At 55.4% G+C, this 14,766-nt stretch overlaps 1 protein-coding gene across 3 annotated transcripts in view; it reads left to right on the top strand.

The window, feature by feature from the left end:
* Positions 1-14,766, top strand: part of ATP8A2 (ATPase phospholipid transporting 8A2) — a 301,962-nt gene that overhangs the window by 190,674 nt on the left and 96,522 nt on the right. For all 3 annotated transcript variants that reach the window (XM_029048279.1, XM_029048280.2, XM_029048281.1), the window contains one exon: positions 13,735-13,918. In XM_029048279.1, the coding sequence (XP_028904112.1) occupies positions 13,735-13,918 (184 nt within the window). The remainder of the gene's footprint in view (positions 1-13,734; positions 13,919-14,766) is intronic.

The following is a 14,766-nucleotide window of genomic DNA, read 5'->3' as shown; positions in this document are numbered from 1 at the left end:
ATCTGCCCTCCTAAACCCTTCCCTCTCACGCACCTCATCTCTCTTGAAAGCCTCACCGCCCTCCCCGTTGCACCGGCTTGTGATCTTCGAGTCATCTCGGACTCCTCCCTGCCGTTCACGTCTCCCGTGCGGCCCGCTTCTCCTCTTTTGGTATTGATCGGTTCCGTCCCTTCCTCGCCGTCACGTCAGAGCCCGGCGTGATGGTCGTACCGGCCTCCTCGCTGACCTCCCTGCCTCCAGTCTTTCCCTTCTCCAGCTCTTACTTCATTCTGCTGCCTAGAGACCGTTTTTCTAAAGTGTCGTCCCGCACGGACGTCCCCGCTGCTCTGACGAGCCTGAGGAAAGGGTAAACGGAGAAAGGGATGTGGTCCCGGCGGGGTTGGAGAATGAGGTTGCAGACTCCCATAGGCGAGTCAGGGGAGCGGCTGGAGGGGCGGCTGTCGAACTCAGCTCTGCGGAGATTTGCAACAGAGTTGGCAGACCTGATCCCCGCCCTCGAGAAGCTAACAGTTTAGCGTGACAGACGGTAAAATAAATTACAGGTAGGAAGTAGTAGGGAATGTAAGATATGTATAGCAGTGCTGAGGGGAAGGCGCGGGGATTGTAAGGACTTAAATTCTGAGGTTGAACGAAAGGGCTGACGTTGGAGTCTGGGATTACAAGGTGAGGAGATTAGAAATGAATTGGGGAAGGCCTCCTGGAGGAGATGTGATTAGCTTTCAAAATGGGATAGGTTCCCCTCCGATGAAGTCATTCTTCCTCTGACTTCACGCTGTCAGCATTCAAATGAACGGCCTTCAGAGCCGGTAAAACTTGGTATCGAGTAACTGGGTGTTAATCTGCGACAGGGATTAAGTCAGGTGGGCTCCTGCAGCATTTCCAGTTCCGCATCTCTGGGGGCGGTCGGCTACCCGGAGTTGAAGAAGGGCGTTTCTCCTGTCTCTAGCTTGCGCTGTCTCGAGGGCCGATGAATTCGTTGTCGTCTAACCATCCCGGGGGGATTGCTCCTCGAAAAGCACTCCCTCTGGCTCATGGCGGGGAAAGGATCGTGTTCGTCAGCCATCTCCGTCACGGGGGCCAGGTATCAGATCCAGGCTCAGCGGGAGTTTGGCCCGGCAGCCTGGGAGAGAGCGACGCTGACTTCGGGTGACTCGAGGCGATGCTCTGAGGCACCCCGACAGACTTGCCCAGGTTTTGGCTGAGGGGGGTCTTCAACTGCTGGCCGATCTATTCCCCCCCCCCCTCCTCACCTGCTGCCGAATTGAATCTTAACCTCTGCCAGAACGCCGATTCCTCACGCCCCGTGTTCTCGGCGATCAGGACGATGCCAGCCGAAAGGGTAGCGTGGCCCTTAGTCACCCGAAGCGCTCCGGCTCTAGCGTGATCTGAGCCTTGGGCGAGCCTCCCGTTACAAGACGAGCAGTAAGCCGTCCTTTGTGACTGTTCGTCACCGGATGTAAATGGATTCGGCCTGGCGCTGCATCTAAAGGCAAAGTGAACCCAAACCGTCCTCTCTGTGTAATAAAAAAAAAAAAAAAAGATTAAGGCTATTCAGTATCTTCAGGGGGGTTTCTGTCTGGTTTGGTAATCTCTGGGGACGAGGGGAAAATCTGTCTTCCAGCGTGTCTGTATCCTGCAGGAAAGGAGAAAGATCCTGCGATCCGTTTGGTTGTGGGGTGGTTTGGGGGCGGGCTCAGCGTGGCTGAATAAAGAGCAGTAGAGAAAAGATTATTTTTCTGCCCATTTTTCACAGGGAAAGCTGGGAGGGAAAGTGATGCTGGAAACTTCCTAGATGGGCCCAGGGGAAAATAATTTTTGCCACTGCAGATCACCAAAATGATGGTCTTGCAATTCAGATATTACCATATTATGGCACTGTGCATCTCATAGGAAAACTGAAGCAGAAAAACCCTTTCCTTTAAAAATCCCAATTGTGGACTTTTCAACTTCTGGCCCGGGTGAAAGCCGTATATTGTTCCTACAGAAAATTGTGACCCATTGGTTAAAGGGTGTGATTAAGGTCCCAGCTGGGCCGTGGACAGAGCTGAGATTTCCAGGGCTCCCATCTTGGGGGGGGCCTGTCGTTCTGACGTCGGTCTTGGGCTCTGGAAGAATGTCTTGATGAGCAGTGACTGGCCTACAGGTCACTTGAGGATTTTATCAGTCACCAGCTGGAGTTATTCTGGTATTTGTTAGGCACTTACTCAGGAATGAAGAGGAGGGCTCGGGCGAGAGACCCATAAATTTGGGGGTCGTCAGCTCAGACCCTCCCGATGGTTCCAGAGGTCAGGCTTGGGTGGGCTTTTCCCCGATGCCTGCCCGGCACCTGCCTCTCCCGCTGTTCACTCTGATCACTCTGTTTGTCCTGGGAGAGACCAGAGTCACCAGATAATTAGACATAAATATGTACATCCTGAGGGTGTCTCTCCCTTTTTTACCCTTCTCCTCTTTTGTCCCATTCTTTCCTGTCCTTTTGCCTGTCTTCCCTTGCCTTCTCTTGTTCTCTTCTCCATTGGTCACTGATTCCAACTGGTGGAAGCAGCATGGCTCAGTGGAAAGAGCCTGGGCTTCGGAGTCAGAGGTCGTGAGTTCGACTCCCGGCTCTGCCACTTGTCAGCTGTGTGACTGTGGGCAAGTCACTTCACTTCTCTGTGCCTCAGGTCCCTCATCTGTAAAATGGGGATGAACTGTGAGACAACCTGATTACCCTGCATCTCCCCCAGCGCTTAGAACGGTGCCCTGCACGTAGTAAGCACTTCACAAATACCAACATTATTATTAATTCCAGCCGATCGCATTTCTGTCTCCCAAGCTGACGCCGAAATTGTCAGCAGGAAGAGCAGGCTCTTGTCGGGGATGGACACTCTTAGGAACCATCCAGTATGTTTTTCTCTTATCCAGTCACTCACTAGGATGCGATCCGTTCTAAAAGGAATCGGGAAACAGTAGCGTTTTTTGGTGAATTTTTAAACGATGTTCAGTTCCCTCTTCTCATGTTCTGATAAACCCCTGGAGAAATACTAGGTGGTGGTAGAAAGCGAGATGCAAAATAGGGAAAGCGAAAGATTGAAAAATTGGAGGCGGTCAGTTCTAATTTTAGACTTGCTATTAACGCCCTACAGTTCAGACTGAGGATAGACCTCTAATCTGCTGGGTGCTCATTTAGTCGTCAGTCAGGGATCAAAGATGGTATCGCACTGATATGGGTTATATATTTATATGTGTATATGTATATATGTATATGTGTAGAGTCTGACAGGTGACTGCCACAGTGGGCATGTGCAAAGTTTGTCCCTCGGGGATTCAATGGGACACTTCTGATGTACCTTAATGTAGTTGTTTTAGCATTAAGTACCAAGAAGTACAAAACAAAGTGGCCCATTCCCTACCCACAAGGAGCTTACACTCTGCTTTCAAAGGTCACTGAAAGAGTCTGCTCTAAAAATGGTGGTAATTCCTCTTTCAAAATCGATGGTCTCTAAATCCTGAATTGCAGGAGCTGGAAAAAATATTCATCCTTACTGAGCAAGCTTCACAGCTGGGACGGAATTTGAACAGAATTCGAACCGAAGACTTTTTATCTTTTGATCCAGAAAGATTTTTTTGTGCTTCGTGCAGTTTTTGGTCGCTGGCAGGCAGGTGAAAGAACATGAGGACTGTTAGCTTGAAGGCAGGGTTTGTGGTAACTCTGCAATATCTTCCTAGCGTAGAGCTCTGCGCAGAGTAGGTGCCCGAAAAATGCTATTGATTGGATTGCGTGGCGACTGTGCGGGAGTTGGATTTCATTACTTAGCTCATCTCTGAGAGTTCAGGCTTAGGACACGTCCGAATTACAGATTTTGCTTTCACATCCTGGCCCTGTGGAAGTTCCTGTTATCACAATCTGTGTTCCTCGTGTGTGTCTGCGTTTTTCAGTGCGACTTGCCGGGTCCTGGAGGAAATTACAAAATAAAATCAAAACTAGCCAGTTGCTGCCTTTAAAAAAAAAAAAAAAATACGTTGATGTCACCGATACACAGATTTGTTGGTGTTTGGAAACAGTAAAAATTCCCCAGAGAAATTCATACAGAGGTTGCCATTTCTGACGCTCCCCCCTCCCCCCCCCCCCCCACTCTTTTGGAAACACACAGTCACGATCTGTTTCCGAAAGCGGCTGGCTCTCCCGAGGGCCTTGCTCTAGCTGTGTTTCCCACTTGAAAAATCCACATTTAGTAATGCAGTCTTTTAGCATATGTCAGGGCAGTAAGTCCAGACCTCTGTGGTATTGTCAGGATGCAAGGGAGGAAGTTGCCTGCTCGGTGATGTGCCTGATGCCTGGGTCACCGTCACTGACCCCTTTAGCAGCAGGAGGTGGCCTTGCCTCCCAGAGAAGCGGAGCATTCTTTAGCAGGGAACCTCTGTTGGAAGCGGGGTCGAAGTCTTCCAGGAACCTCCGTCGCCAAAAATTCTGTTCAAGAGGTGCCTTTGCTGCTGGAATGGTTAATCCCTGAGAACTGGCGGGGAAGGCGGCGTACAGCCAACAGAACACCCACATTAACCAAGGTTCTGTCTTTGGAACAGTGGCTTCTTTTAAGCCACGGTGCTGTTTTTAGAAAAGCAGCACAGCCTAGTGAATAGAGCACCCGGGAGTCAGAGAGACCCGGATTCTATTCCTGGCTCGGCCTTTTGTCCGTTGTGTGACCTTGGGTGAGTAATTTAGCCTCTCTGTGCCTGTTACCTCATCTGTAAAATGGGGATTAAGACTGTGAGCCCCACGTGCGACAGGGCCCCTGTCCAGCCCCATTTGCTTGTACCTGTCCCGGTGCTTGGTAAAGTGCCTGGCGCATAAGGGCTTAACAGATGCCACACATTATTATTGCTAATATTATCATCAGTGGTGTTTATTAAGCGCTAAGTGCTGGGCCTGGTCCAAGACATATCGGATGCAGTCTGTGTTGCTTGTGGAGCTCACAGCCTAAGAGGCAGGGAGAGGAGGTATCTTCTCTTCATTTAATAACCGGGCAAACTGAGGCACAATAAAGTAACGTGACTGAGGTTGCGGAGCTGGGACTGGATCCCGGCTCTCCTTACTCCATTTCACTAGACCGTGCCGCCTCCATCTGAAGGAAGCTGAAATCCAAAGTACAGGTTTGCTGGGCAGGCGGGGGGATTTGGGGTGGGCGCCTTCAACCTGGTTCAGCACTCGAGGAAACTGAAATCGCCGCCTTGGTGGTTGGGTGGTTTCTGTGCAGAAAATGGAAGGAGATTCCATCAGAATCCACAGATGTTGATTTTTTTCCCCAATATCCTGCTCTTGATTGCTACTCCGTCTCCACTGGCCAATCTCCAATCCACAAGGAGGAACAGAGGCTCTCTTAAAGTTACCAAGTGCCCCCCTAAATCCAATTGTAAATGAATGTTATCTTGGTGTCTCGGAGACGAAAGTCTCAGCTTCCCACTTTGAGAGTGAGAGTGCCTCTGTCCACTGAGTGAGTGAATCGGTTTGGACGACAGGATCAAGTTCCACTGTGCTGCTGAATGCCGTCTCCTGGTACGATGATTTACGTTGCTTTTCGGGAGCTGGAGTGACACTGTCGAGTAGAGAGCGGGTCCTGTGGTAGAGGGGCTGGATGTGTCAACCGTTCGCTTCTTGGGATTCACAGTTCAAATCTCTTTGGTGTCAAGAGTAAGTGAGCTTGACTGGCTCAGTTGCTTTTCCTGGGGGTGTGGTCAGAATGAATCTTAGAAATCCTGGTGTGAAATCCACCCGCTTGGCTTTCTTTTCCCCCTTCCCTTGTCTTCTCCTCCCCCCCCGGCAGAATTTCACCGAGTGGTGAGGGGTGGGTTCTCTTCTCCTCTCCCGGTAGCCTCCGTTTCAGCTCTGACCTCACTCCTGGTGCCTAGCTTCTTCCAGGCTCTGGGTTGCAGCCCGTGAGGGGTGAAGGGGAGCATAGAGTTCTCCTCCTTCCACACCAGTTCTCTCTCTCCACCAGAGAGCTCCCCAGAGAGACGGGAAGCGTGGTGACCCCCGCCTCGAGCCCCGACTCTTCCTTGCCGGTCAGCCCTCTGGGAGGTTGTCTGGAGCCCTGCCCTGGTCAGAGATGGGACGGAGCTGCACCCTGGCTTCCCTGGAGCCCTGGACCTTCCCAATTCCAGTGGAGGCTCCGGGGCGGGCGGCCAGAAGAAGCCAAGATCCCCTGGAACGTATTTGTGTTTCTGTCTTCTGCCTGAGAAAAGCAGTCACCTTCCTCGGCGCGTCTGGGAAAAATGACCGTTTTCAGGCCCCACCGCGTTGTGAGATGGTCCGCACGGGAGCCCCAAGGCCTGGGAGAACCTTGAAATCTTCCTCGCGGCTCCCCCGGGCTTGATCTGTAAGTAAAATCCAAGGGAGGCTCTGGTTTGGTGAGAGTTGGGCCCCGGGGCTTCGAGACACACGGAAAGCGTTGGGGAGACTGGGCCCCTCCCATCCCAATCAGGCCCCCGGAGCCCCCTCGCCTCTGCCCCAGGTCACGGTAGCAAACCGCAGCTAAGCGTCTGTGCCTCGCCATGAGCCGGGAAGCCATTTGCAAGGAGTCGACGTGGTTACGGTCCCCCCAGGAACTCCAGCGGAAGGCCACACGGACAACTGGACAAACAAGAGAATGGGCTCTGTAACTAATCCCCAAAAATGGATCAGCTAAATTTAGCTCAACGAGCAAGTTCCAACATTAACCGTTAGAATAACTGACCCTTCAGGTCACCTCCTCCCTCCTCCGTGCCCTGAAAGCCGGACTCCAGCCGTTCAGCACCAGGCCAGTGCCGCCAGCTCCTCATTCTTGGCATTTAGCAAATCCAGTTACTATCGTCGTTATCGCCCCGTGTTTCCTTAGCCGTAAAATGGGGGTTCAGTATCTCCCTCTCTAGATCGTGAGCCCACTTGTGGAACGGGAACCACCCGACGAACCCCAGTGTTCAGTACGGTTCTTGGCACACAGTCGATGCTTAATAAATATCATTATCATCATTCCCATTGTCCCACGTGAGCATTCGCTCGTCCCCTGCCCCTCCCTCCCAAGATTCAGTGTAGGGGAGGGACTCGGGAGGGGGAGATTCGTTTGGAAAAGGGAACATAGGGTGACAGCGCGGGCTCCCTCGGAGACTCAATGTCCTCGCCCCAACCTGGGGGAGCGTTCAGCGGTAGGGGTTTCCTTGGCCGCTGCCCAGAGACCGAATCCAAGACAGTTGCTTCCGACCGCGTATTTCCCAGCAGAAGGGGTCAGCTGTGCGGGCCGGGAGAGGGGCTCTCAAACCGGGACCCAGCAGACGTCCAGTACTGTGGAGAGAGGCCGACTCCCCAGAGGGTCTGCCGTGCCTCGCCCGCGAGCGCCAGGGAGACGGGCCGTCTCGTTAACGTGGTCCGTGTTAAAAGACGGGGGGCCTTCGTGGGTGTCCTCTTAAACGCCGTTGCGGCGGAGAAGGTTCCAATGACTTTTTAATTTAAAACACGGTCTTCCCTGCCGGCCTCCCCGCTCTCTCTCCCCACCGATGGTCCCAGCACAGGTAGAACGGCACCGCGGCGCGGCCGTTTCAGTGAAGGGGAAGCCGGACGTAATCCGTAACGTGTGCGGCCGTCGCTTTTTAATTGAGTAAGTGTTTGCCCGGCATTAACCGACTGCACGTGTAGTTAGAGAAACCTGTCGTAGTGCCATTTGGTGGGACTCGGGCCCTCTCGGGTGCAGCTGTGACTCTTCCGCTCAAGCCAAGGGCGATGCGATCTCGTCGCCAGGAACCTCCGGGTGGAGTAGTAAAACAAGCAGCCGTTTGAGATTCCTGCATCGTAGCGCGGCTAAGAACTCGGAGCCGCCTGGCGAGCCCGGAAACACCTGCTCTTTGGGATTCACAAGTCTCCCGTTGAAAGAGCGTGCTTACAAGATAGAGGTTAATCTCATTTTGCGGTATTTATGTGTTTCCCCCAAAAATCCACTCTCTAAACTCTAAGCTCACTGTGGGCAGGGAATGTGTCTTTTATAATGTTAGTACCATACTCTCCCAAGTGCTTAATACAGCGCTCTGCGAGCACTCAGATACAGTCGACTGAAACGGAGAGGTGCCGTACATCGGAAGAATACCTCCGTAACGCACTCTTGGGGCCAATTCTGGGGGTTTTTCTGTATTCTAGGAAGACCGTCGTCGTCCGAGATATTACACCGACAGCCTTCGGTATTGGAGATGTTTGAACGATTTGCATAGTGGGTGACCTGTGGTAGGGCTTTCTGTGGTCTTCTTTTTATCCTGAAGAAGGTGGTTCGGGGATTCTCCGGGAGGCAGCAGACGTCTGGTGTTCAGCCAGGTGCTGCTTCTGGGCAGGTGGAGGCCGTCGCACCAGGCCCCGCCACCCGAGGCTCATTTTACCTGTGTGCGGTTGCCACGTGAGGACAAAACTTTTATTAAGAGTGATGGATTTGATTGAGTACTTACTAGCGCCAGCTCCGTTCCGAGTGCTGAGCTAGGGACGGGATGATCAGATCGGACTCAGTTGGACCTCAGAGGCGGTCAGAGGGGCCGCTCTTCGCCATTTTCAGGGGGAAAGGCGAGAAGGTTGGCTCTGGCTGTTCTCCCGTTCGGATCCTAGGGAGTAGGGAGCCCATCTCGAGCTTCTGCCTGCCCCTCTGCTCAAACGGGGGCCCTGACGGCCATCGGGGCTTCTCAACCCACTCCTCTCCTAACAGCGCGCCAGCTTCTGGAGTCGCAGTGAGACCCAGAGGACTTCGTGTTGAACGGCAGCCGTGAGCCCTGCGACTGCCATCTAATTACCTTGCGTCCACCCCGGCGCTTAGAACAGTGCTTGGCACGCAGTGAGCGCTTAACCAATGCCGTCGTCATTATTAGTATTCTAGCCAGGGCAGAAGCGTCGCAAGGAACCGGTGGATTTAGGCCACGGTAGCATGTGGCCTGGAGAAGCGGCGTGGCCCAGAGGATAGACCAGAAGTCTGGAAGGCAGAAGGACCTGAGTTCTAATGCCGGCTCCGCCACCTGCCCGCCGAGTGACCTTGGGCAAGCCACTTCTCTGGGCCTCAGTTACCTCGTCAAATGGGGATTAAGACTGTGAGCCTCATGTGGGACCTGGACTGTGTCCAACCTGATTAGCTTGTGTCTACCCCAGTGCTCAGTACAGTGCCTGGCACATACAAGTGCTTAACGAGGACCACTAAAAAAAAAAAAAAAGGCCCAAAAAAGACTGCTCTCGGGCACCCCGAAAGCCTTCTGCACCGCGAGACACGTTCAGTGTTGAACACCGCAGGCTTGTGGTTGCCTTAGCGAAGGGTAGAGAAGCAAATGATGGTATTTAAGCGCTAACTGTGGACCAAGCACTGTTCTAAGCGCTGAAGTAGACACAAGGTAATTAGTTTATCCCACGTAGGGCTCACAGTCTTAATCCCAATTTTACAGATGAGGTAACTGAGGCACAGGGAAGGTAAATGACTTGCCCGGAGTCACACAGCTGACAAGTGGCGGAGCCGGAACTGGAACCCGCAGCCTCTGACTCCCGAGGTCAAGGTGCCTACTGGTGGCGGGCAGATCAGATCCCGCCGATGGGGCGTGAAGCATTAATCCGCCCAAAAGGTTTTAGCGTCTGGAGTCGCACTTAGACACGTCAGAGGCCGCCTGTCCTCGACCAATCCGAGTCGCCACGTTCCACTACTACTCGAGGGCTCTTGTCCGCATTACGTGCAAGCCGGCGTCTTGGCTAGAGTCGACCCCCAGCCACCGAGTCCTGGAATTAGGGGTTGCAAAGGCGTTGATATTTTCTGGATTCAAAACGAGTCCAAAATTCATTCAATTTCATTTTATTTACTGAGCGCTTACTATGTGCAGAGCACTGTACGAAGCGCTCGGGATGTACAGTTCAGCCACGGATACAGACAGTCCCTGCCCAGTGACGGGCTCACAGTCTAGAAGCGGGGAGACCGACGGCAGAGCAGAACAGAACGGAACCTGACACACGGTAAGCGCTTAACAAATGCCATAATTATTATTATTACATCGGAAAGAGGAAGGGGAGCTGGGAGACCTGGGGTAAATGGGGTTATACCATCTGCCTCTCCTGTTGGAATAATTATGGCATTTGTGAAGCGCTTACTATGTGCCAAGCACCGTGCTAAGCGCTGGGACAGGTACAGGGGAATTCATTCATCCAGTCACAGGGGCAATTGGGAATGCGATGGACCGCTGCCTCGCTGCCCGGTTCCCTTTGCCACACAGCCGCGCGACTGTGTGGAAAACATCCCTAGGATCTGAATTCTCCTGGGATCTGTCGTTCCTTTCAGATTCCACCTCTTCCCCAGGCGATAGCAAGCTTGGTTCCATCTGCCGTGAGACATTCGGGTGAGTCCCTGCTACCAGACAGGCCCATCTCATCAGCCGCCTCTATACTCAAATATTTTTCTGCTTGTTTTGGGGGTTTTTTTTTTGTTTTTGTCGTGGCCCCTCTCAGATTTTAGAAAGGAATTGCATCTTCTGTCAGCTGTTTCCTCCCACCCAGCTCCCAGGAGCGTCGTCGAGCCCGCGGACGTACGGCCCGCGGACCCTCGCCTTAAGCCTCCTCGTGCTGCTCGCTGATGTTGGGTTACAGGGAAGGTGGGGGCGAGGGAAAGGAGAGCCGAAGCGGAGCCTCCCTCCGGAGCCCGTATCCGGCCGGTTCCGTCCCCGGTGCCGTGTGGAATGTTGAAAGGGTTTCAGAGGTCTTAAAAGGCCGAGATCCTCTGCCCCAGACAAAGAGCTCTAATCCCAAATTACAAGACGCGGTAATGATAGTTTTCAAAGGAATGTAACTTTACACATCGAGAAGGCAGGAGACAAAAGAGGGAGCAGAAGAGAAGAGCGCCGCTAATGAAAGATGTTTGTAAGGGACTGCTCTCCTTCTGATGTGTCGGTGGTCCCGTGGTTTGACCTTTGAGACAGGCTCTTTCTTACAGGACTGAAAACAGTTTAGAAATCGGTGGAAACTTGCAAATGCTTCAGTTGTGAGGGGTGGGGAGCAGGGGGACCGAGAGAGCGAAACAGCTAATTTAATGATGATGGAATTCATTAAGCATTTATTATGTGCTAAGGGCCGGGGTAGATACGAGGAAATCAGATTGGACACAATCTGATCGGTAGAATGCGTAAAGTGTGCCTCCAAACCAAGCTTCTTTATTGAAAACGTCGCAACTGAAAAAAACCCCCAAAAAACCGAAGTTATCGACGTGCCCTTTTCGATCGGGAAGAAACCAGGGAGAGGGCAGCCACTTAGCCGTAATTACACCTTTTGGGCGGCCAAAGGCTCTTGGCTGTGTCTCTCTATCCCCGGTCCACTGAGGCAAGCGATTGGAGTTGGAGTTTTAGCTCGGATATGCCGGGGTCCCCCGATTTTCCGTTTTGCCGTACGGGGTCGAGACCGTGTGCCGGTGCTGCTTCTGACTGCTCTCAACTCACAGAATCAGCCCGAGCGTTGGTTGGTTTGTGTCTCGTGGCGACCCGACCTCTCTCGTCGTGTGGGTGGTGAACTCTTTGCCAAATCGTGGTAGCCTGCTTGACTGACAATTGGCCTGAAGAAAAGGGGAAACAGGGCGCAGGGCTGAGAAGCCTGCGCGCTGTCGATACGGCGCGGGAAAGTGGCATCCTGCTACCGAGGAAACAAACGCTCAGCCTGACCAACAGACAGGTAGAAAAATGAGTGGAAAAAAATGGCGGGAAGGCCGGAATGTACTACGGACACCTAAATGAATGAATGAACGGTGGCCGACCTGAGACCCGAATCCGGGCCTCCTGGCTTTCAGCGGCGTCTGAGTCCTTCCTGGGTGCGGAGCGCTGTCCTAAGCACTTGAGAGAGTGCAGTAGAGTAGATTGGCACAATCCCCACCCACGAGGATTTTACGGTGTTGAGCGAACGTCCTGTTGGCTTCCCCGGCCTCCCCGCCTCCGTCGTCGTCCCGCCTTCCAGTGCTCCCCCGCCCCCCCCCGATTTCGTACGATGCTGCACGAGGCCGCACCCTGTAAAGCGAACTCTGTGCGTGTGCTCGTGAGTGTGCGCGCGCGTGCGCGTGTTTTGTACCCTTTTCCTTACTTCTGCCTCCCTGGCAGCTGTTAACCCATGACATGACTCCTCCCGACCCATGGCGGCGGCTGGAATGGCAGCTATTCGGTCGATAATTCACTTTAAAAACGGCGCTCCCGCCGTCGCGTCAGGGGCCGTTTCTACCTAGAACGGTGCTCGGCACATAGTAAGCGCTCAAATGCCAGCGTTGTTATCGTTATTACCTTCCACTCCCGATTGAATTAACTCGTAACGGTGCCGGATGGCTCAAGGGGGTAAGCTTGAGTTTGGTCCTCTGGGAACTCTGTTTCTTTAAAAAAAAATAAATAAGTGGTCCGGCTACGACCCTTTAGTGGGAGGGGAGGTCTTGGAGTCGGCCCTTGGCTGGTAAATAGTAATAACGTTGGCATCCGTTAAGCGCTTACTATGTGCAGAGCGCCGATCTAAGCGCTGGGGGAGATACGGGGTCATCCGGTTGGCCCCCGTGAGGCTCACGGTCAATCCCCATTTTCCAGATGAGGTAACTGAGGCCCAGAGAAGTGAAGTGACTCGCCCACGGTCACACAGCGGCCAAGCGGCAGAGCCCGGGAGTCGAACCCGTGACCCCTGACTCCGAAGCCCGGGCCCTTCCCACTGAGCCACGCCGCTTCCCGTGTAAAGTGGGAGAATTGTCACGGGCCCGATCCTCCTGCGAGGCGGTGCCGTCTCCTCACGTGAAGCCTTCGCCTTAGGGTGCGGGAAGGACTTCGGGGGTGGCAGAGAGGTTTGCGTAGGAGGGTTTCGTAGGCCGCTCGACTTGGCTTTCGATTATTTGTCAGCGAAAATATCCGGAGCGTGTAGGCCGGGGTGCTGCCGGGATAGCCCCGAGTAAGCCAGGAGGGCCACCCGCTCTGCGGGCCCCTCTTGAAAAATGAGAAGAAGAGGGATGTCGAGAGGGTAATGACACCCCGGGAGCGTTTCACCCAGAATACCTGTGGGCAGACAGGTGCTCAGCCGAGGACGAGCGCGTCGGAGGGTGCCCGTGGTCTTCGGATCGCGTGGACTCGTTTCTTTAGATGTGCTCCTCGTCTGCCAGCCGTACCCTGGCAGCTGGCGTGATTATAACTTAGGAGGCTCGGGGATGAACAGAGGCGGCTCTGTTGAATTGTCTGCTCTGCCCTTTGTGGCGACGCGCCCAGCGGAAGCAGCCTCCTTCCCCTCCCGCCCTGGGGTCGTCCGCCGGGCCCGCGATCGAGACCCAGGCTCTCCCCGGTGCCTCGCCTCCGGCGGCCGGGTGGGCGGGCTCTCTCCTTCCCCCGGTTGGGGGCCCCCCCCCCCCCCCCCCCACCGCCGGCTCCCGTCGGGCGCCCCGGAGACCGATCCCCCCGAGGGCACGCTTCTGCCGTCGTCCTGGTCGGACGGGGACGTCCCCGGATCGGCCGCCTCGCCCTCGGAATCGGCCCCGGCAGTCGCGCTCGCCCACGGGTTCTTAACCGACGGGCTGCTGGTGTGGGTACCTGTTGCGTGTCTTCCGCCCCGGAGGCCCGGAGAGCTGCTTAAAACGTCGACGCCGGCGTGCGCCCTGGCGGGCGGGGAACCGGCTCGCCGGCCTCCCGGTCCGCTCTTCGAAAGGGGCTGGACGTAGCTCCCGGCTGTCTCCTCGGAAAGGCCCGCATCGCCAACCGACCCACGGTCCTCCGTCTCTCCCTCTTCCCTGCCAGGGTGTCTCCTCTGCAGAAGTCCGAGATCGTCGACATGGTCAAGAAGCACGTGAACGCCATCACGCTGGCCATCGGGGACGGGGCCAACGACGTGGGGATGATTCAGACGGCTCACGTCGGCGTGGGGATCAGCGGGAACGAGGGCATGCAGGCCACCAACTCCTCCGATTACTCCATCGCGCAGGTCCGAGCCCGGGGGCCGGCCGCCCCCGCCCGCCGACGGGGTCGGGGCGGAGGGAGGACCCGGGGCGGGGGGCGGCCGGGCCGAGGGCGGCCGGCCTCCGGTCGTCCCCGGGAATGCGGACTGTCGGGATTCCGCCCTCCCCGGAGGTTCGTTCTTGGGCAGTGAGGAGACAGATCTCCTCTCCCGGCAGCGGGGGCAACCGGGTGACCTGCGGCTCCGTCGGCGGGTAGTGGCGCCACGGTGGTACCCGGTCGGGTCTCTAGGCCGCTCTCGTTTTAACCGCCCTCCCCTCGCCGGTGGCACCGTCCCTGGCAACCGCCGACACTTCCTTGACATCAGAGCTCCTGCTGTCACGGTGATCGACGCCCCGGGGGAGGCCTCCGGATCTTACGTATTTTTAGACTGACGGTAGTAACCCTATTTTACAATTGGCGTTCTTCTAAGCGTCCCCCGCGGGTCCGGCGCGGTGCCGCCTGCGGTCTCCGACGCAGGGAGAGCGGGGATCTTATCCCCGTTTTACAGATGAGGAACCCGGGGGCCGGAGAGGTGGCCCAGGGTCGCAGAGACGGGATTAGGACGCGGAGGTCGTCCACCCGCCCTTTCCGCCGAGCCTCGTCCGGTCGGCGCCGAGTCGGGACCGAGACGTAGGGTAGCACGCCGCTCCTGGTTTATTCCCCGAGCGGTTGGGCTCGCGGCGGGGGCTGAGCCCTGAGACGGAGGGACCGGGCCGCGTCCGGAGCCGCGGAAGGAAGTGAACCCCGAGGCGTGGGAGGGCCAACGGAGCACCGGCCGGGCACCCGGAACCGCCGACCGCTCCGTGCTTGCTCCGAGGCCGCCGGCCTCGGCCC

This window comes from Ornithorhynchus anatinus, chromosome 20 (genome assembly GCF_004115215.2).
Source record: "Ornithorhynchus anatinus isolate Pmale09 chromosome 20, mOrnAna1.pri.v4, whole genome shotgun sequence".
Classification (NCBI taxonomy): Eukaryota; Metazoa; Chordata; class Mammalia; order Monotremata; family Ornithorhynchidae; genus Ornithorhynchus; species Ornithorhynchus anatinus.
The sequence above is the reverse complement of the archived record's forward strand: the minus strand, read 5'-3'. Positions and strand labels throughout refer to the sequence as shown.